Genomic DNA, 20,323 nt, shown 5'->3' on the forward strand with positions numbered 1-20,323 from the left:
CACTGACTTGACAGCAAGGTTAAAAATGAGGAAAAAAAATAATCCACGTGGTGTTCTCCAGTGTGCAGCAGTCCTGAGGAGCTGAGCATGCTCATGCAAGCATCCCCCTGGCTAACTGAATCTTCCCATCCTCACTACAGTGCACAGACAGACAGCACCAAACACACAAGTCTATCAGTCCTCCCAGGTACCAAAACACATTCTTCCTAGATGACATTTAGCTAGTTTTCTGCTTCTCCTGGTTCAGAACTTAAGAAGGGCTTCTGCACCTGAAGGCTTTGTCTGTTTGCTTTTTAACACCAGGGTAATCCCAAGGAGCTCAGCTCTTGTCTTTAATGCAGGTTGTCCCCAGATTTAACCTTTCCTAGTGCAATCCACCCCTTGTGAATCGGGCTGGGATTTCCGAAGTGCTGCTGTCGTGCAACCTGTCACCACGTCATGGTGTGACAATCATGCTGCCTTTCATCTTGAGCACACCCAGCCCTAGGTTAACAAGAAGCACCAGCTGGCACCTGTCCTCCCAAGAAACCCACTTCACTGCTGCCCATGCTATGTGGTTTAACTTGCTCTAGAAGATGGTGTTTTTTCATCGTTTTCCTCTAAAAATTGAAAATGAGAGGCTTTTCTGTCTGCACCACGTTATGGACCTTTGCTTTCTGTGGAGCAGCTGAAAAACCGGGGTTCAGCTCACCCATTTTAACACGGGATAGTTGGAAATAGCTGTTTGAGGCTGTCCAGCACCGCAGCACAACCATGTGCCATGCACGAGCCCAGCAGAAACTCCCCTGGGTTATTTCTGCAGTTCTCTCTGCCCAAGAGCCAAAGCCATGTCTTCCAGAGACCACAGGCACCAGAGGATGTGTTCAGTGATGCCAAGGCAGTTGTGCATGCGTTTATTTGAGCGTGTGGACTCAGGCATGCTGCACTCATGCCCCAGCTGGCTTCTGTACACACACAAAGGGTGCAAGTTATACTGGCTTGGCTGAAGTCTGTCTCAGTAAATACTGAGTGAGCTGCACGTGTTACAGATGTGCATCCTTACTCTAGAAGGGCTGTCCTGGTGTACACCTGGTGTACCTTTCACTGCACCCAGCATTTTGGGGTTTTTGTTCTCTGCTGTGCAGGCGGTCAGAGGAGGAGGCACGTATGCTCAGTGCACTCTCTGCTGGTTCACTTCGAGGCTCCCTTTCCAGAAAAAAAGTTATCCTAAGTGACAGGGTCTGCGCTGCAAGCACACCAGTGTGCTTCGAAATGTGCTTTCCAAAGCCATCGGTCGTGCTGTGAGAGGCCGGGCCTTTGCACAGCAGGGGATGCATGCTGCATGCTGCCTCCCTGCCGAAACGACGGCTGAGGAGCAACTCAGGTGTCTGCTTGGGTACATCCTGGTGAAGGCAATGGGATTTCTTTTTGCTAAGGACGGACGGACAGACACACACACACGCACTCTCTCTCCTGCCTCCCACCTCCCCCCTTCTTTTCCCAAGGGGCTCCCAGCAGGTCCTACCTGCCCCAGCACAGCCCCTCTCGCCCTGCCAAAAAGGCAGCCAGGAACAAAGGACCCAGACGGCAGCTGCAGCTCTGCAGTCCCACCGTGAGCATGCAGCTCTGTGCCTTGGCCACAACCACCACCTAGTGCCTGAGCAGCACCAGGGCACAATCCTCAAGCGTCAGGCACTTACCCCTGGGGAGCAGAGCAGAGATGCTCCATCGACTGGTCCTGCGGGACACGCTGCGCAGGGATCCATGTCCAAACCAAGGAGAGACTGACAGCGGGTTCCTTCCAGGGGAAGGGGAGGAGAAGTCTTTACACCGGAGGTTTTTGGCAGCACAGGGCTTGTCCCACTGCCACGCCGGCAGCACACAGGGGATCCCCGTCTCCCGCTGGTAGGAGCTTCCCGGGGCCAGTGGGAGGTCTGGTGCTTGCGTGGAGCCAGCGGATCGAAGTAGAGGACAGCCCAACTCAGTTTAAGAGTAAAATACAATTCACAGCAAGCACATTTCTCAAGACATCTGCAATGATAGAGCTTCAAAGGTACACAGCTGAGGAAGCTGGGCTGAGCTCTCTGCTGCCACCAAGCAGTCAAGAACGGGCTCTCAGAAGGGAAAAAAGTAACGCTTGTTGCTTTTACAGGCTGTACGTTTGTCTATTGATAGCTCCTTGGCATTTGATGTTCACAGCTGGTTTTCTTTAATGTAACAGGAGGCAAAAACATATAACAGGAGGCAAAATGTCTTTGACCACTTCCTGCTGGGAGGACAGAGGGAGCAATATCTCCCATTCCCCTCTCTCCCAGCTCTGCTGCCTGCCCAGGAGCCACCTTCACCGGGGGGTTTCCTCCTCTCGGCACACTCCTTTTCCTCCTCCTCGACCACCCACCGCACTCTGGCTGGGGCTGGTCCCAATGCACGCTGCGTTTGCCCCATCTCTGCTCCTCACTCAGTGCAAGTCTCCTTCTGCTGTTCTGCACCTCCGCTCCGCTGGATGGGCAGGTGGACAGGGCCGAACACAAAACAAAAGGAAGAAGAAAGACAAAGGGTAGTGAAAAGGTCCGTGGCCCACGGCTGCCAAAGGAAATCTCTTGCCGTGTTTCTCTGAACATATTTGTCCCAGCCACTACAGCTGCTGTGGGATCCCCTGCTCCTTGTAGCCTGTGAGGAGGAGGGGAAGGGAACACGATTAGTCTCAGTTCCTAAGTCCCTTGCCAGCCTCAGCAAGGCTCTGGCAAGCCTGGTGTACGAGGAGGTGTACATTGACCCACGCAGGGGGGGTAACCACTTGCCCATGCAGCGCCTGGCTGCCACCAGCCCTGACCGGAATGGAGGCACGCTGCCGGAAGGGGTTTCAAAAGTGCTGGGTATGTGTCTGCAACCTCCAGTGCAACCTAATAACCTCATGGCTTCGTGGGTACGCTGAGACCATCCCCGTAAGGGTACTCTGTCTGCCTCATTACCCGTTTGCTTTGCCCCAGCCCACCAGCAGTAGAGGTGCTTTTGTCAGGGCGCAGCAGCAGTCCAGCTGCGCTGGGGACAAGGGATCTGTTCGGCATAAAAAAGCCCCTGCTCTGTCAGCTGCCCCAGCTATGGTGGCTGGGGTGAGCTACCGGGGGCCAGGGAGATAGCAGAGCACCCGCAGCTCTTGTGTGACACAAGGTGATGAGAAAAATGGGTTGTTGTGTTTTGTTTTGTGTTGTGTTTTTTTTTTAACACTTTCCTAGGTAGTTGCAACGACCTCACCAGACGATTTCCCTGCTTCTGCTGTAAAAGCAGCTGAGGTTGTAATGTGACAGATCTCCTCTTTAAAAAATAAACAACAACAACAACAAATCCCAACAAACTGTCCATACCTGCGCTGCCTGCGACAGTGATGCTCTTCCAACCAGGTACCTTTTTAAAATTGTTTTCTTTGCTTGAATAAAGTAAGTAGACTGTAAAGTTCATATTTTGAATTTCAAAAAAAAAAAGTGAAATTCTGCATCTTAGAAGAATATTTAATGCTTTGAACGTTGATATTTTTAAAATTTCTTTCCAACTCACACGTAAGGCTGTTCTAAGTCCATTTAAAGAAGCTAAACACAGAGTACACTCAAGTGCTCCAACCTCTACCTTTAAGGGACTTACTGGTGAACCAAGAGGTGGCCCTGGTAAATGACCTTTGCTGCACTTTGGAAATGTCCACGTGTGCATCCAGCCTTGGCAGCCTGGATCCCCTGCTGTTAAAGGAGCACAGGGAGGCAAGGATCGGATTAACACTTCTCAGCACAGACGGCGCTGCACCACACTGCTTCCCGTGCCATGCAGCTGAACAGAAAGACCCTCAGATCTTTCCAACAGTATTTTGTAGGGAAAAAATGATTTCTTGTCCATTTATGTTCTAACTGTGAGTCAGCTGCGAAGGCAAAATGAAGCCCTGTAATGTGGAGTTACCTAAGGCACTACTCTAACTTGTTCAGTAAAAAAAATGTGGAGCAGAAAGCTGGGGTCATGCTGTAAATCCTTAGCTGAAGCAAGCAAGATAGGTTATACTTACAGTTACTTTGTTTGTGTAGCCTTGCCTTTAATTAAGATATAACAGAAATCTGTTCAGTTCTGCTGCTTGGTTTTGCAACCGGCTAGAAGCCAATTGCAATGGCAGAGCTTGTATCGCTCTTTACGTGAACAAAGTAAGCCAAAAGACGACCTCTTCTGTGCTAAATTACATTATTAAAATATTTAAGACTTACTTGTCCTATTAAATAGTTTATACATGAAAATAAATAGTTACCATGCTTCTTGTATAGCAGTAGGTATTTTGTGTAAAGCAACTTTATGTTAGTGTGCTTGTGTAGCAATAGAGTTGAGGTGCAGTTTGGTAAAGCAGACAGGTCTAGAACCAGCATTTGTGCCCCAAATCACCAACTTAACCGAGTTTGTTTGAAATTGCACTTCTGTAAACCATTGCAAGATTGCATTTAGAGTAAGCTGCAGGCAAAAGGCAACCAATGTACACAGGCTGTCCTTCCAGTGGCCCTCCCCAGGACCACGTTCCTCCTCAAGGTTCTCTGAGGCCAGAGCAGGTTGCTACCACCCCTATCCTGCTCTGGGGATGTCCCCAGAACACCTGTGACACAGCCTAGGGAACATTTTGACCTTGGTCTGTCCTGCAGCTATAGCAATATACCAGGATCTTCCACCTGGCACATGGTGGGACTGTTGCAGGTGCTCTGGGTTTCTCCGAGAGCTCAGGCATCACCTGTTGTAGGGGCATTGGGATTTGTGAGCAATCTGCTCTTGGGATGGGGATGCAGGCTACTGCCAGAGGCGGTACCCTTCTTGTTCCCCTGCGTCCGCTGGAATGACAAGGACAGACAGACACAGGCAGACATGCACAGACACCACAGACAGAGCCAGACATGGGCTGGGAGCAGGCGGCACCTGCCCAAGCCAGACCTAAGCTCCTCACCCTAGACAAGTGCTTTCTGGGATCTGCCATGAGGTGTGAGGGTGAGGAGGAAGGAAGAGCAACAGAAACAAACTTACCTTGTGAAACTTTGATGGTGAACAAAAGGAGGCAAAGGAACATGAAAGAAAGAGAGAGGGAGAAATGTAACTGTAGACTATATATCCGAAACACATGAAGAATGAATAAATTGGAGCTGTGAAGTAAACAGAGAACATCTCTACAATCAAACATTCACACCAAAGCTAACCCTTGACAAGGCTGTATTTAGCTAAAATCCTTGTATTTGCAGTGGATTGTTTTGTTTGGGGTTCTTGTTTATGGAGGACAGTGGAATCCTCGTCTGTTTTTCAGGTCACTGGCCCTGAGCCGAACACCTCCAAGCCCAAGAGGTGCTCTCATGAACGCTTTCCTCGGTGATGTTGCTATTACATGGGCTGGACTGAAGAAGAACTGAAGGTGGAAAACAAGACATCATGGTGTATGGGATGGCACGTGGTACACGTTGTTTGTGGTCCAACAGCCAGGAGAACTACACCTGCTGGCTTTTCTCCAGGTTTGCTGCCATGTTTGCTCGTGCCCACAGGTGTCTTCTGCATGTCCCAGCCTGACTGGTTGCTGCTGACCTTGGCTGTATCTAACATTCATAAATTAGGTCAAGAACTTAACCCACTGCAGCACTTGATAGGAGACCACAACAAAGATTATTCCACCTACTTACCTTAAGCAAAGTCTGGGGGATGGTTCTATTTAGACTGAAAAGAATGTAATGTAAAGTAGGCAATTTGCCCCCAGAATTTCCTTAATCTCACGAAGGGTTACCAGCTGTTTAGGGATGCTCTTTTCTTCTGAGTCTCTCACATGCTTTCTGTTTTCTTTCCTTACCAGGGCAACTGCAGAACCTACCCTAGGATGGGCCCTGTGGAGAAGACAGGCCTTGGTGACACTTCCCAAAGTCTCTGGGAGCCTAAATGTACAGTAACCATTCAATCATCTGTTGCTTCTGGCAAGGTGTGAGCATTGTAATTAGCAAAGGAGTGAGTGACAAGTGGACAGGATGATTACGAGTGATTTCTTACTACTGTTTTCCAGCGAGTTCTTGAAAGGCCAAGGGCTGCTGCAGCAGGAGTCTCTCCTCTGAAACCACAAGTGACAGTGCCTTTGCTCATCCGTAGGCACAGCCATGCACACTGTTGATTTGTATGTCTGATCACCTTCTCTATTCACAAAATGAATTCCTCTGCCACAGAAGGGAATTAGGCCAGTTTAACACAGCTTGTTCTTAACAACCCCAGGCTGACTCTTGCTTTGTTTCTTTTTATTTTCTAAATGCTTGCAAATCATCCACGTGACTAGTTGTTCCGGGAATTGAAGCGTACCTGACTGACCTATAATTCCTCTCATTTTTCTCCGCATTAAAGACGGGCAGCATGACATTATCCTCAAGGCTCTCCTATTGGACCAGGCTCCTGCGGTGCTCCCCTTTCAGAGTCTGAGAATTAAGGAGCACTACGAAGGGAAGAATAGCGACTAGGAAGGGAAGAATAGCAACAAGCCTTCCTACCTGCGACCCAGTGCTCTGCCAATCAATGTAATGGTACAGGCTCTGCCTTCAGCCCATGAAAGAGGCACTGATCCCTCATGGCATCCGTGGAAATCCAGAGCAAAGGCCCCCCAGTCCCTTTATCTGTGATATCACACACTCTGCCCACCTTTAGCCCATCAGAATCACACTACCTGTATATACGGGACTGCCACAGGGAGGCATGGACTCAACCATTTCATGGTGAGGAAGATTAGAGGTTCAGGGGCAGTGGTTCAGTAGGTTTTGACTACTCCCAACCCAAATGCAGATTCAAGTTGCAACAGTTTATGGTTTCTGCTCAGTGCAGAACAAACTGCAAACAACTTGTTTCTATTTGTATGCAAACAAACTCAAACCAAAGCAAAACATTTTGTGGCAGTGTTTTTAAATGAAATATTTCTTGCATTTAAAACATTGTTTCATTTTTAATGACTCAGTTTTGAATTTGTTTTTGTTTTAGTTTTGTTCTTGTTTTTACATGAAAACAAAGCATTGGAAAAAAAAACAACACACATTTCACTTCAGGCCTGGCAGGCTGTTTGATCCAGCTGGGAGCAATTGATCACTTCCGTTTTTTCCTGTGATTGAAAAGCTATTTTTTTCTTTTATTTTCCATCAACCATGAGCTGCTTAATGTATTCAGGATTACCCTTATATATTGTAAGTAAATTTAAAACCTAGCTATTTAATGAGACCACAAGAAACTGCCTAGGGCTGCAACTTGTCAGGTAATACAGAGCTGGTTAACATGAGGCATGGGGGCTCCCCTTCCCCTTCTGTACTAGCAGATGGACCTGGATGAAGCTGTGATTTTATCCCCAGCAGCCAAACCAGAAAACTAGTTGGAGCCTCCTGAGCACCAGCCATTTGCCCAGCTGATGTGTGTCTTCGCTATACACAAGGAGGACAACAGAGTAAGGTCAGTCAAAGTTTCAGCTGCAGCTCTTTATCTGAACAGGTGCTTGACACTCCAAAAGTGGGTCTGCCAGCAGTGTTCCACATGCTGAGGCTGTCCAGCAGAGCAATAGCGCTAGCATGTGTAGGTACAAGCACATAATTGCCCAATTACACACAACTCAGGCAGGTTCTTAGAGACATTTCACAGTTACAGACTGACTCACATGTTATCCTCATCAGGCTACCCAACATGCAGGTACCTCTGAGATGAAACTTCTGCTGGTTTGCAGGGGAAAACAAAGTGTAGTGCTGCCTTTGTCTTGAGGAAAGCCTTTTGTTTCACTCATGTTCACATCATCTTACTGTGTATGTGGATCACCCTGAACTCAGCCTGTAAATTGAAGCTGGCTCAGAAAGTAGCAGGTGGTTTGGTGGACGGGTTTAACCGATGGGTTTGGCATCTGAAAATCTGCTCTGTTTTCCTGCTGTTCTTTTCAGTTTCATCCATTTAATTGTTTTGCTGGTGCCTGGCAGTTTCCTGAGATCCTCCTCCCACAGAGATGTCATCAGCAGAGATGACTACGTGAAGACCCTTCAAACAAAACAGCAAAAGCTACTGGTAAGACATTCTCCAGAAGCCCTCACTTTGCGAACTGCTGACCCACTTGGTCAAGCTGGGGCAGTGTCCACCAAGGTGAAAGTGCCCACCAGTGAAAGTCTTTAGCAGATAAAGTGACAGAGCTTGTGGGCTGGCAATACGTAGTTAACCAGTTGGATGACCTAAGTTATGTATGTTCAAGGAAGAATTCTTTTCTTCCTCTAGAGTAGTGGTTCAGAGCCTTCTTAAAGAGTGTAGGGGAATTCCTTCCAGAAAAAGCTCAACAGTCCTATTCAGCCTAAGAACTTAATGAAACATGAAAAAAAGCCTTTGGATACATAGATTCAGAGGAGGATGGAAGGTACTAGATCAACCCCAGAGCTTTTCTGGGGATGGACTGCCTTGCTAGCAGGGATGGACTAGCACTTGCTAGAGAGGTGCAGCTGGAGTCACGGGGAGACAAAGGTCTTGTTCAAACCACACGCAGATGCAACCAGGAAGACCACCAGACAACAGCGTTCACAGTGCTGGGATCTGCACCCTTCCTACAATTCTCCCTTTTTTAAGGGGAATGTAAGATCCTAACCTGCATGGTGGGATGAGAGACATCCAGATATGTGATGGGGCAGCCTGGGTGCAAGTGCTCATAACCACCTCTCACAATTCCTCTTCCTACTGTTTCTCATCGACTTGCAGAGCCCATCCTGTGGCTTTTGCAGTCTGGCGGCTTGCAGGGCCATTAGCTGGGTCCCAGCAACACAGCCAAAGGCGGGGGGTAGATGGGAGGGGGAGTGCACTGTACTTACTTGCAAGAATGACCATGTCCATCCCCCAAAATATACTCATAATCCAGCCAACCATCACGATTGCCGTCAGGATCTGAATCAGTGCAGCGGCAATGTTCAGCCAGAAGACGCAACACATGTGCCTGTCAGGGAGGTCGGTCCGGGCCCCACACAGCACCGTGAAAGCTGATACAAGTGTTCCTATGGAGAGAGCAGCAAGAAAACACACAGTGAGAGCCACAGCTTCATGCCAAATTCCTTCCTTTAAACCTACTTTTCAGAGCATCCTGCTCCTTGTGCTCTCACTGCAGTGCTGGAAATCTACAATTATCATTAGAGGATAAACGGAGGCATAGCCACATCTACCTTGAACATATTGCTGTCTCCACTGAATTACACTGATATGTATACGTGAAACTAGGACAGAAAAACCTGTTTCAGGTTTTGGATTCTTTTTTTCACCTGTCTACCTTTTTTCTGTCTCATGATTCCCTTTCGGGGAGAATACTTTCTCCACAGAAGCTCTATAAGGGAAAATTCCACTGAGAATTAGGGTGCTAGTGGGTGTACAAAGTGGTACGTTTTTGACATGTCTGCGTGAAAACTGTCTGATACTACTCCCAAATACTGCTCCAGAAGTAGCATACGCAAAAAAGGGGTGCTACTGAGGCACTGTATTTTTGCGTAATGCTCCCCCCAGTTGCAATCTGTTATGTGGGAGAGTGTTTTAACAGAGCAGGAAAAGTGAAACCAAAGCTCAGCACTGAGCCAGGCTCACCTGGTGCTGCAGACCCTGGCTCAAACTGAGCCAAGCTTTCAAAACTTCCACACACCCTCAGGACTTCCTGAAACAACTCAGACAAATGATCTCATTGATGCATGAAAGTAAAAGTAGGGGCGAGTTGCACAGCAGACATTACAAAGATTTTTTTCTGAATTTACCACATTGGATGGGCCTGACCATTTTTTCGCAGCTGATGTTCTGTTTCCATGGATAACTGAAACTGCAGCTCGGGGAAGTCTTATCTTCCTCACAGCCAACCCGCAGAAATGCACACCATCAGCAAAGAGTAGCAGAAGCTGTTTCTGATTCCTACGATGTACAAGCTGTAGGTCAGGAGATTCAATTATCTGAGCTAAGTGTGCATTTCAACAGCTTTTATCATTATAAATTGTCTTTGTAATTTTTTTAAAATCTAGATAGGGCATTGCCAAGGTAGGCACAAAGGTGTGGTATAGTTTGTGCTGGATAAGCCAGTTCTGTAAAAGTTTCCTCGATGAATGTTTGGGATTACAAACAGTGCAGAATGATGAACAATGTTTTCTACAAAGCTTGCCCTTTTACCTTTTTAAGGATGGGAGCAAGCAAACAACCTGTGAGAAGTGAATGAGTGAGCTCATCTGTGATATCTCTGATGTACACAAATACTTTGCTGAACTCAGAGGAAAGATGGAGTCCCTTGACTTGACTGCAGGCAGGAGGAAACACTAAGTCTGCATCCTTCCTGAAGACAGGACAGACAGAGCAGAAGGGTCTGGTTAGGAGCAAAATGCCATTGTCCTGCTCCATCATGGAAGTGGGAGAGATACTCTCTGCCACCACTCCCTTTCTCAGTGGTAACACCGAGAACAGTCAGTTACCTGCTAGGGAAGGCTGGCTACAGCCTATTTTTAATCTCACCATCTTCTGCAGGCTTCAGCTCCAGCATCTTCCTAATGCTCCACCAGCTCCTAACCCCCCCCCCTTGTCTTCCTGCCACTGGTGCAAGCTGATTTCGTACTCCCACAGGCGCCCTGTGCTGCAGCCAGCAGTGCAGCAGACGTGGCGGCACCGAAGGGAGAGGGAGTGGGTGCGCAGCGCTGAAACGGAGGGAGGCAGCCCCACGCCCAAGCATCGCTGGCAGGCTGCCCAGCAAGGTGGGAAGAGCGAAAGGGGTAATTGCTTTTATCCTGAAGGATGTTGAATCAGCCTTCCTGTTTCTCATTAAGAGAGAGGTTACCTTTTGCTCTCTGGCTTTGCTGTCTTCCATGTGGGATTACCCCAGATCTCTGCCCTGCTTTACCCACCATTTTTTTCCCTGTATAGTTTCCTCAGACCAGAAGGAAGACTGAAATATTCCCCAGTGCATCCTCAAACAGTTCTCTGCAAAGTTACAGCGTAGCAGTATCTGAGATTGGACTGAGGCAGGATCAGAAACTGAATATTTATGTTTTCCCATCAAGATGCTAAATCTTGCCAAATGGCAATGCATATCTGTTTTGATAATGAAAATTGCCTTACCTTTACTCTTCCAAGATGTGTTACAAAAAAGATTGTAAATGAGCAATAATTCTTAAAATACAGCTTCAGTTCCTTCCAGTGACGCTTTTAATATTTTTACATTATTAGAGTGAAGTGCTGAATTGCCTAATTAATCCCCTACACACCACAGTGACTAAGCTAATGTCTAGTCCCATTCTGAAGGGAACAAAGCAGCCAAGTGTCCCTGTCTGGAGACAGAATTAATACGGAAACTTTGGTTAATATCTCAAGAACCCTGCCTTCTGACTCCCCATTCAGGCCACTTTCCTGCTCTTGGGAGCCAATGCATTTTCTTTACTAGTTATGATTAGTTAATACTAATTTAAAATGTTGGCATTTTTAAATACAATAATCAAGATGTGCCAGCAGATACAAAATGGAAGTAGTTTTCCTTTAGTCAACATATGTTTCTTTCAGAGGACAAGCATTTTATCTGTGTTTCAACAAACCTGGAGAAAATGCTCTTCTCTAGCCCCAGTTTCACTCCAAAACGTGAGGCAGAAGAAAGCCTTAAATACATTTTCCAAGATATGTGATTTCCCCTTAAGAAAGTTTCTTAGCTGCACGTTTCCAAATATGGAAGAGTTTGCATCTGGGAGCACATTCCTGAAGAGGAGGAGGAAGGAAAGCTGTGTCTGCTGATACCGTGTGTCTGCGGCAGTTAGGGCACCGATGCATTTACCTCCCTGACCCAACGTGTGGGCACTTGGATACCTGCAGCATATAAAGTGTAAACTTGGTAAGAAAATTGCAGCTGGGATTACACAGGCCAAATAAGTGAGCTCTCCAAAAAGATCTCAGGCTGTGAATGTAGCCAGTGAATGTAAACTTTTAACACTGCAAACAAGTGAAAACTAAAAATCCCTACAACCTTGCCAGCATAACATGAGAAAAATAAGTTGTATGAGGCATTTCTCATATCTTCCCAACGGAAAGTGGCCCAAACCTAGTAAAATCTGGTATTACTCTACACCATGTGCTTTCTCTGTTTAGCTCTGAGCAGAAGCTGATTGCACTGGTAGCCATGTCCTGCTTTGTTCCATAGGTGGGAAACGAGAGGTTGCAGGTAAGGGATGTGGAGTAAGGGCCAGGGTTACACAAAGACAACAGACGTGTTAAGAGCTTCCCTCCACCAGGAGAAAATTCACCAATCAATTGGGGTCGTTTTGGATTACACAAGTAAATAAGGAAGGCTTTCTGTTGTTATTTGTAGGATACCACCACTAAGGGAAAGACAAATGGGGGGGGGGGGAGTGCCGCTTCTCCCCTCTCTGGTCTGTTCTCCCACATGTCACACAGGATAAAATCCCCTCTGCTGTGCTCTGTTTGCTGTATGCTCCTCTGATCCTGGCACTCGCAGCCTTCCCAAGAGCATCAGCTGTCAGCTCCTGGCCTCACAGAGCACATTGAATTAGTGTGAGACAGGAATGTTTTGTGTATGTGTTTTTTTTTCCCTACTAGAGTTAAGACTCACACCCTAGAGAGATCTCTCCTGGCTTACTACTGTTTGGGTCACTCGTCCTGGGTGATATAAACATGATATTAAGCGACAACTGTTTTATGGACCATCTTAAGCTACACGCGAATTTTCCTCTCCTGTTTTTGCAAGAAAGTCTATCTATCCTGGGCACTCCTGCAGGAGCTTCAGTCAGATATGGAGCTTGGCATGTTTCATGTAAAGGACATGGCTGTGAGCAAACTTTTGATTATATCTTCCCAGAAATATCAGATGTAGAAGCCTAGTCAGTCGAGGTGCAAAACAGAGGAAGATGAGACACCAGTGCCCACAGGGCAAATGGAAATAATTCGAGCGCACCAACTTGTTAGTGGGCTTCCTACTGACTACCAGGTATCTGGAACCACAGAAAGTATCTACACAGTGAGGAAATCAGGCCAGATGAGCTACCCAGTTACAGGTGGAGGAAGAGAAGAAACCAACATTACTGCAGCTGGGGCAGCTTATTAGATTGGGGCAGCTCATTAGGTTGCTGCTGGTCATGCTCCCTACCCTACAAAGCATGACAGCTGGAGCTAGAGAAGGGCTTGGAGATGTTTGTTCCTCTTCCTGTAAGCTTAGGAGTTGTACAAGATGGTCTCCTGCAGTACTGGGAGTGAATGAGGCAGTGGGAGCGTTTGCTTCTCTCCTAAGGGAAAAAGCAAAATGTGTCATGACCCAAGAGCTGGAGCAAGGCTCTAGGAGGCGTGCAGGTAAGCACAGGCAAAGTTAGGAAGAACAGGGGAATGATGTCTGAGATGTCTGTAGGAGCAGGGAAGGCTGCAGGCTCAATGATGGGAGATGCAGTTAAGGTGCGTGTTTTGTGGGGATGAGAAGGAACTGTGTAACAGTATTGTGTCAGGGGAATGCAGTGTGTGGGGACATGTCTAATGTGTCTGAATTTTTTAACTAAAATGATTATTAGCTGTCATTAAACAGTGTTGACAGGTGTATGAGGCAGATGTTGTGGATGTGCTGAAAATTCATGAGATGTGCTTGTTCTTGCTCGAATAAGCCAGAAAAATAGCACAAAAAGGGTGATAAGGATTGCAGTTTGCTTGCTGTTATAGTGACTGTGTTATCTACTGCCTGAGACATCTGTGAGTCCTTGGTGTCCTGAACTCATTTTTCACACTCCCGTCTGTAAGGAGTCTCAGTTATGGAGGCCTCTCATCCTTGGTGGCATCAGTCAAAATGCTAATCTGTAGTCCTCTGGATTATGACAAGGGAAAGAACTACTATAACTCCCCCAAGAAGCAGCCATTAGCAGTGCCAGCTGACGTCTGAAGTCCTTCCCCTTTGCCACATGGGTAGAGCTGGGCTGCAGAGAGGACACTGTCAACAGCCCAAGAAAAGGAAACTGCAGAGCACTAATGTTCAGGCTGAGTAGCTGCTGACCTTTCTCTAGTCAGGGAATTGTTTATGTCTTTCCTTGAAAAACAGACACAAAGCAAAATCCAAGGGAAATGTTTTGGCCAGCGTAAGCCCTCACCACTCTCCTCAGTTTCTGCCTTGCTGGAACTCATTAGGGCTTAGGCTGCATTAGAGAGAACTTGCCAGCATGAGTGTATTACCTAAACCCTCCAAGATGAGTGTTGTCATCACAAGCTTATTACAGCTCTCTGCTCAGAAAAGGCTGCTCCACCTAATGTGTCTGTAGCCTTCTTGGCACCAAGCGGCTTGGGAACACTGGTGCCTCTATGGGCTGGGGTTAGTGCGCAGTCCAGGATACAGAGCTTGTCACACAGCAGTTCTTTCACCTTTGGCGGGTGCTGCATGTGCTTCTGAAATATAAAGTAGAGGTGGCAAGATGGCATCACAATGCTACAGCATCAACAAGATTTAGGTGTTCCCACAAGAACATATGCAACCTGCGTATCTGTGGCTTTCATTAAATCCTTCCTCTTGCAGATCACTTCAGTCATGGAATTAATCCAAGAGTCAGTGCAATTACCCTGTTCTAGAAATAAAGGTACTTTATCTCCATATCTTAAAAGAAAGCTTACATTGATTTTCTTGTTTTGGATAAAGTTTGATTAAATAGGCACTGGCAAGCTTTCTCACCCTTTCCATTGTCCAAACAGACTAAAGCTTAACTTCTTCCACACACAGTGTAAGGAGGGCTAGGACAGATGAGTAGCTCTAACAATTTGAGCGGGAAGAAGAGCAGGAGCAGAGGACTGCTTAAAATAATGACAGGCTTGCTTGGTCCCAGTCATCACCTTTTAGAACTGGAGGGAAAAAAAAAAATATTTGAAATTCATAGGCCAAGCACAAACTATGGTCTCAAACTGTGACCAAGTAATGATGCAACCATGAGCTGTAGTGGGGGAGAAACCAACGAATTGCAAACACCTGGTGGCAAAGTGACCAGTTGCAAATGCCAGCTGTCACAGACAGCACTGCATGCAGGACTCAGGCAAGAAAACCAGGAGTGGTGGGGTAGGAGAGAGAGAAGAGGAAAGAGCGGAGGCAGGCAAATGTGACAGAGCTTGCATGTTACCATGGAGAGCAGCTCATGATTTTTCCTCTGTGGCCTGCTATTAAAAATGCATTGCTTAGCTCCTGCCAGCATGGTTTTTATTTTTTCCCTCCCATACAGGAGGGACATCTGAAGTGAATTCTGACTGTCCAATCATTGTGCACTCAGTATCAACAAAAATATACAGTGGCTTGACAAGTGGGAGCTAGCACTTGTGATTCTTGTCTCCACGGGGTTTGTCACAACTCTTAAGCCTGAATAAGGTGGGATGTATATGGGATTTGCTTTCTGACTTCCCTATGTGACAAATGTCCAGCCTGCACCAAAGCATTGTAGCCTTGTAACTGATGACAGCTGCTTCACAACACTGCTGTCGTGACAAAGCTGAGCTAGTGCTCTGTATCTCTTTATTAAAAAGATTGTGTACCATGGTCTGAACAGCCTTGACAGTATTTATGGAGCAACTACTAAAGGTGGCCCATATGCATGTAAGATGATATCATTTTTGATGCAAAAGAAGTGCTTTCCAAAACATTAAACATGGGGGGGGGGGGGGGGAGGTAACTCTACTGACAAGGTGGAGTTTTAACAGGAACCTCAAAAACCGGACTGCAACAAACTTTCATAGACTTCCAAGGCTAAAAATTCATAGCAAAATGTTAAGGTACATAGTGGGGTAGGGGAGGGCTGCACAAAGGGCAAGTGACTTACTAAACCCTTAATTATAAATGGAGCCATCAGTGGCTCTTTGTTGTTGTTTGTTTAATGCTGCAGCTCTGCAATGTTTCTGAATACTTAAAAACAGCTACCGATAAATATTTTCCAGCTCCTGTATGTTAGTCTATGGTTTAATTCTGACTTGATGTTTAGAATTCAGCCTGTACTTGAGACAGCAGTATTTCCATCGAGCTGTGGTGCAGGGCCCCACTGTGTAAGCTGCAGCAGCACAGCAGACCTCAGGCTCCTGCCAGAGCTCTGCTGCTGAGCTGTGTTTGCAAGCTGTACCAGCCCACCTCCCAAACTATTTTTTTTCCTTTATATAACTATGTGGTCCCAGAACTGTCACTCATGTTTTGAATCACACTTTATAATAGTTTCAACCACTGGGGAGGATTTGTAATTTTCCAGAAGCGGGGAAGGGGAGAGATGTAGAAACTCCATAGGTATCCATATAGGAAATGGGAAGGGTGTCACAAGCGCTACCTACCACCTGCTGTCACAAAAAAAATAATTGCTTATGATAAGTCCCTCCACATCAGAAGCATCATCTTTTGACATATTACTAAGATAATGTGCCACAAGGAGAAATTATTTGCCGCTCTTTAGCTGACGCTCTGATCAACCCTGTACTTGGCAATAATCTGTCACTCATTCCCATCTTCTTCCTAACGCCTTGCTAACAGTCATCTTTCCTTCCCTCCATTTTCTGGCTCCTGTGTGGGTCACTTGGGATCCCTGGCTGCCCAAGTAGCACAAAAGGCGTTCAGTAAATTGTGATGCTGATTGTAGTGGTGTAGCGAGATGCTCTGTGGGATGTAAAGAAGTCATAATTCAGGTACAGCCAGCACTCTAGCAAGAGCAGACTGAGTTCTACATAAAAGGATCTGTCTTGTTTCTTGCCCATGGCTAGTCAGGCTTTGTTAAAGCTAGTGCAAGTAGCAGTAGTAGTGCTCTGCAGTTAGTGAGGTAGGTGTTTGCCATGAGGCAGGCAACAGATTGTCTGTACTTTACAGACAGCGAACAAAGAGCCAGGGAGGCTGAAGGAGCGTGTCCATTGTTCTGCTGTCAGTGAGAGAAACTGCTATGAAAAGGTCCAAGACAGTACAGCCTTTCTTATGCTTGATGCTTGCTTCTTTTTTCTTCTTCTTCTTCTTTGCTAATGGAATGATGAGAGAATTTTCATAAATTTGCATCCTTATTAAGTATGTCATCGTTGAGAGAAATAATGTAATTGGGTTCCAATTATAATAATAAACATACAGAAAAACAAAAGGCATGACCAGCATTTATGGCATAGGGCTCTTCACTATAAGCTCATCTTCCCTGAGTGGATGCAGCCCTGCTGCTCTGTAACTTTATCAGCAACTAAGTAGCTCTATTTCATGGAAACAGATATACTTACTGTATTCTGTCTGCTGCTGTGTAGAATTTCTTATATTCATATTGTCCGCTAATAAACTAAGTGCTTCTTACACTTTGTAATAAGCCTTATTCCCCTCTTTGCCCACCAGCTAAGCAGGAACTTGTGCACTTGGCCGTGGCTGCCCTAGTCACAGGAGCTCTGTACCCACCCATTGCAGGATCTCAGGATCCAAGAGACAGGAGAACTGAGGAGACAAAAACAACCTTCCCCTAAAATCTTATTTTTAAGATTACGATCTTAATTCACGATTCTCAACACCTCCAAAAGTCATTTTTCTGTTTTGTTGGTATAAATCCAGAAATGAACCTTGAGCCATTCTTTTTCTGCTACTGATATCAAAATAACCTGCACACAGCTTTTCATCCAACCTTTACCAGCCTGAAACCTTCAAGAGCAGAATGTCTGGAGATAGCTCATCCTTACTTCAGAGTGTCCATGAGAGCTGTAAAGAAAGCTTTTTGGTTTTCTAGTACATCCAGTCCCCAAAGGGCCCTGGAAATAAGAGCTGCGTAACAGTGAAAAATAAAAGTATGAAGGTCCATCCTTCCTGTCTGTCTGTGTTGAGTCAAGCAGCCGCAGTTCAAGGCTAGGTGTGTAGTCATGTTGCCTCCTTCTGTTTTTTCTGATCGCTGCCTTGCAGCTAATTTAGCCCTTTGAAGCTACCTAACAGCGTTTGCTCTGCTTGTGGAAGAACAATTAACTACATAAAAGATGCACTGAACAGTAAGTTTCACCTTGGTGCAATACTCTGGAGTCCTTAACTGTGAAGACAAATCATGTTAACCAGGGACTACCAAGACATAAGACAGAATCTTATCAGAAAGTTAGATGGGGACACAGAGCAATTAGAGATTTTGTTGTAGAACAAGATAGCTGAAACGGAAGTGTAATAAAGTGTACCAGCCTACAAAATCACTGCAAGTAAAGCTATCTATTAAGTAGTATGAGAATGTAAAACTGACACAGATGTTTGGATGTCTGCAGTGATGAGTACGCAGGAGACTAACAGAATGGTGTTTTTATCCAGAAAATTCAGTACATGCATTTTGAGCTGAAGAGTCTCAAGCAAGGACTTGAAGGGGACATGGTAGAGCTGCACTCTACAGCCAGTAGGTGCAGTGTTGAACTCAGGAGTTTGGGATATGATTTAGGAGACCAGAATTCAGCCCTGGCTTTATTTACTAAATCATGCTCAAATTTACTGTCACTTGCAAAGTAATTCTGAACCTCAACTTTATTCTGTAGTGCTGTAGTAGCACAATTAAGATGTTAACGTTACTACTTTCTTTACTTGTTCTGTTAACTTTAATGTTACTACTTTCAAGTGTTTCTTAAATAACAGGAACCTAATAGGAACCTTCAAACTTTTTTGAGGTTGTTTTAAATAATTAAGATTATATGTGATAAGGATATGACATGTCTGTTTAACCTCTGCTTTCTCAGTTCCTGTGTTTAGGAACTGAAGTAAGACTCCCTCTTCTTGGCAGCCATCTCAAACTATCTTGGTTTCTTTTTCCAGAGCCATGTCCTCTTGCCGCCACACAACTAATGGCTCTTCAAGACAGAGTACTTCATGAGTTCCTGTTTATTTTTTGAACAGCTATTCTGGTTTTTAAGCATTAGATGCAATGCTTCCCATAGCAATCAGCAGCCTCAAACATAAAAGTCTGCTTGTGAGTTGCTGATCATGCCAAAGCAGGCAGACATCAAGTGTACAGCCCCCACCCTTTGATGTTACCCCCCAAGTATGTGCATGCATGCTCATATCAAACACATCAGCCAGATTCTGGCTGTACAACATCATCTCTTGAAATTCTTGTATTCCCAACCTGCAGGAAATAGAATCTGATTTACACTGATTTCAGTTAAAGGACAAAATTTTTTCCCTTTACCAAATAATTTCCAATATTAACCATCTAGCTACAGGTAGGCATTATATAAAAATGCATATATGTTTGTTTGTAGATATCTCAAAGAACCGAGTTTCGAGCATCAAAATATAGCAAGTAATTATTCAGGGTGAAATACAGGAAGTACTCTCTTATACAGTAAATCAAGGATATCACTTTTTCAGAGGTTAGAGAAGATGTATATGGAGTGAGATGTACTGAGGAAAGTGTCTCATAAGGAGGAAGTGTTAATTGTTATACCTTTACCCTGCCTGTTGTTCTCTTTTGTAATTCTCACGTTGAATGGGTTACAAGAAGATTAGAGGCAATGGTAGAATGGTTTGACTCTCCTATGTGAGACTGCTAGAAACACTTCTCTAAATGCTAAAGGGTGAAGCTGAGATGAGATTTAGACTTTAAAATGTCCTTATGGAGAAGCCATTGAACTGGGGGCAGGGAGCCAATCCTGAAAACCAGGACTAATGTTACAACACAAGACTTCACAACCTAAACTAAGCTGATGCTTTTCTACTCCTGTCTGTCCTTCAGTTTGATAATCTGGAAATCACTATACTGGTTTCTTACCCAGTCTTCCATGGTGGTTTCTAAAACAAGGCTACTTTTTAGGGAGTACCAGTCTTGTAGAGGAAAGGGAATTCACATTTGTTACTTGTGCGCCAGCCGGGGCCAGTAGTAGTAGGCAGTATGTGAACCTCAAAAGATTCTCCTTGTCCCAAAGAAAAGAAACTTTGAGCAAGGAGAGAAAAACCTTCTTGAAAGGGCAGGCTCAGCTGAGGGACCATCCACCTAGCCTTCCTCTGTTATTGTTCTCCTGTTGCCAAAAGAAAAATCATCTCTATTAGGCCCAGATTCATTTCTGACCTAAATTCAATGGCTGCCACTGAGAGTTATACTGGGGATTAATTTGGCTCATCAGGTCTAACCTGATCTTGGCAGCAATTCAGAAATGCAAACACCAGAAAGATTGTTCCTACGGATAATAGTGCCAGGCCAAGCATACATGTCTGCCGCTCTGTGTGAAGCTGATGAATGAAATTCAAACATGAACTTGTACAGGGCTACCATAAACATGTATCCATGCAGTTCAAGCAGAATTAGAAATCTGATCATATATATATATATACACACACACACACCACACACATACATGTCAAATCCACCACTTTCCAAACTTTTGACAAGTCTGTTGT

At 45.5% G+C, this 20,323-nt stretch overlaps 1 protein-coding gene and 1 long non-coding RNA gene across 5 annotated transcripts in view; one reads left to right on the top strand and one right to left on the bottom strand.

Moving 5' to 3' along the window:
• Window positions 1-20,323, bottom strand: part of STUM (stum, mechanosensory transduction mediator homolog) — a 41,217-nt gene that overhangs the window by 2,479 nt on the left and 18,415 nt on the right. Inside the window, exons 2-4 of one of the 4 annotated variants that reach the window (XM_080587684.1) lie at window positions 8,823-9,002; window positions 7,643-8,010; window positions 1,680-2,478 (exon numbers count right to left, since the gene is read on the bottom strand). In XM_080587684.1, coding sequence (XP_080443810.1) covers window positions 7,985-8,010; window positions 8,823-9,002 — 206 coding nt within the window. In that variant the 3' untranslated portion in view covers window positions 1,680-2,478; window positions 7,643-7,984. Of the gene's footprint in view, window positions 1-1,679; window positions 2,650-3,618; window positions 8,011-8,822; window positions 9,003-20,323 lie in introns of all 4 variants that reach the window. The other 3 variants (XM_080587683.1, XM_080587681.1, XM_080587682.1) reach the window with 3 other exon arrangements.
• Window positions 9,009-20,323, top strand: part of LOC308193244 — a 47,008-nt gene continuing 35,693 nt past the window's right edge. Inside the window, exon 1 of the long non-coding RNA XR_013949484.1 lies at window positions 9,009-13,311. This is a non-coding gene — a long non-coding RNA (uncharacterized lncRNA). The remainder of the gene's footprint in view (window positions 13,312-20,323) is intronic.

Source organism: Anser brachyrhynchus, assembly GCF_964034855.1.
Source record: "Anser brachyrhynchus genome assembly, chromosome: 3".
NCBI lineage: Eukaryota > Metazoa > Chordata > Aves > Anseriformes > Anatidae > Anser > Anser brachyrhynchus.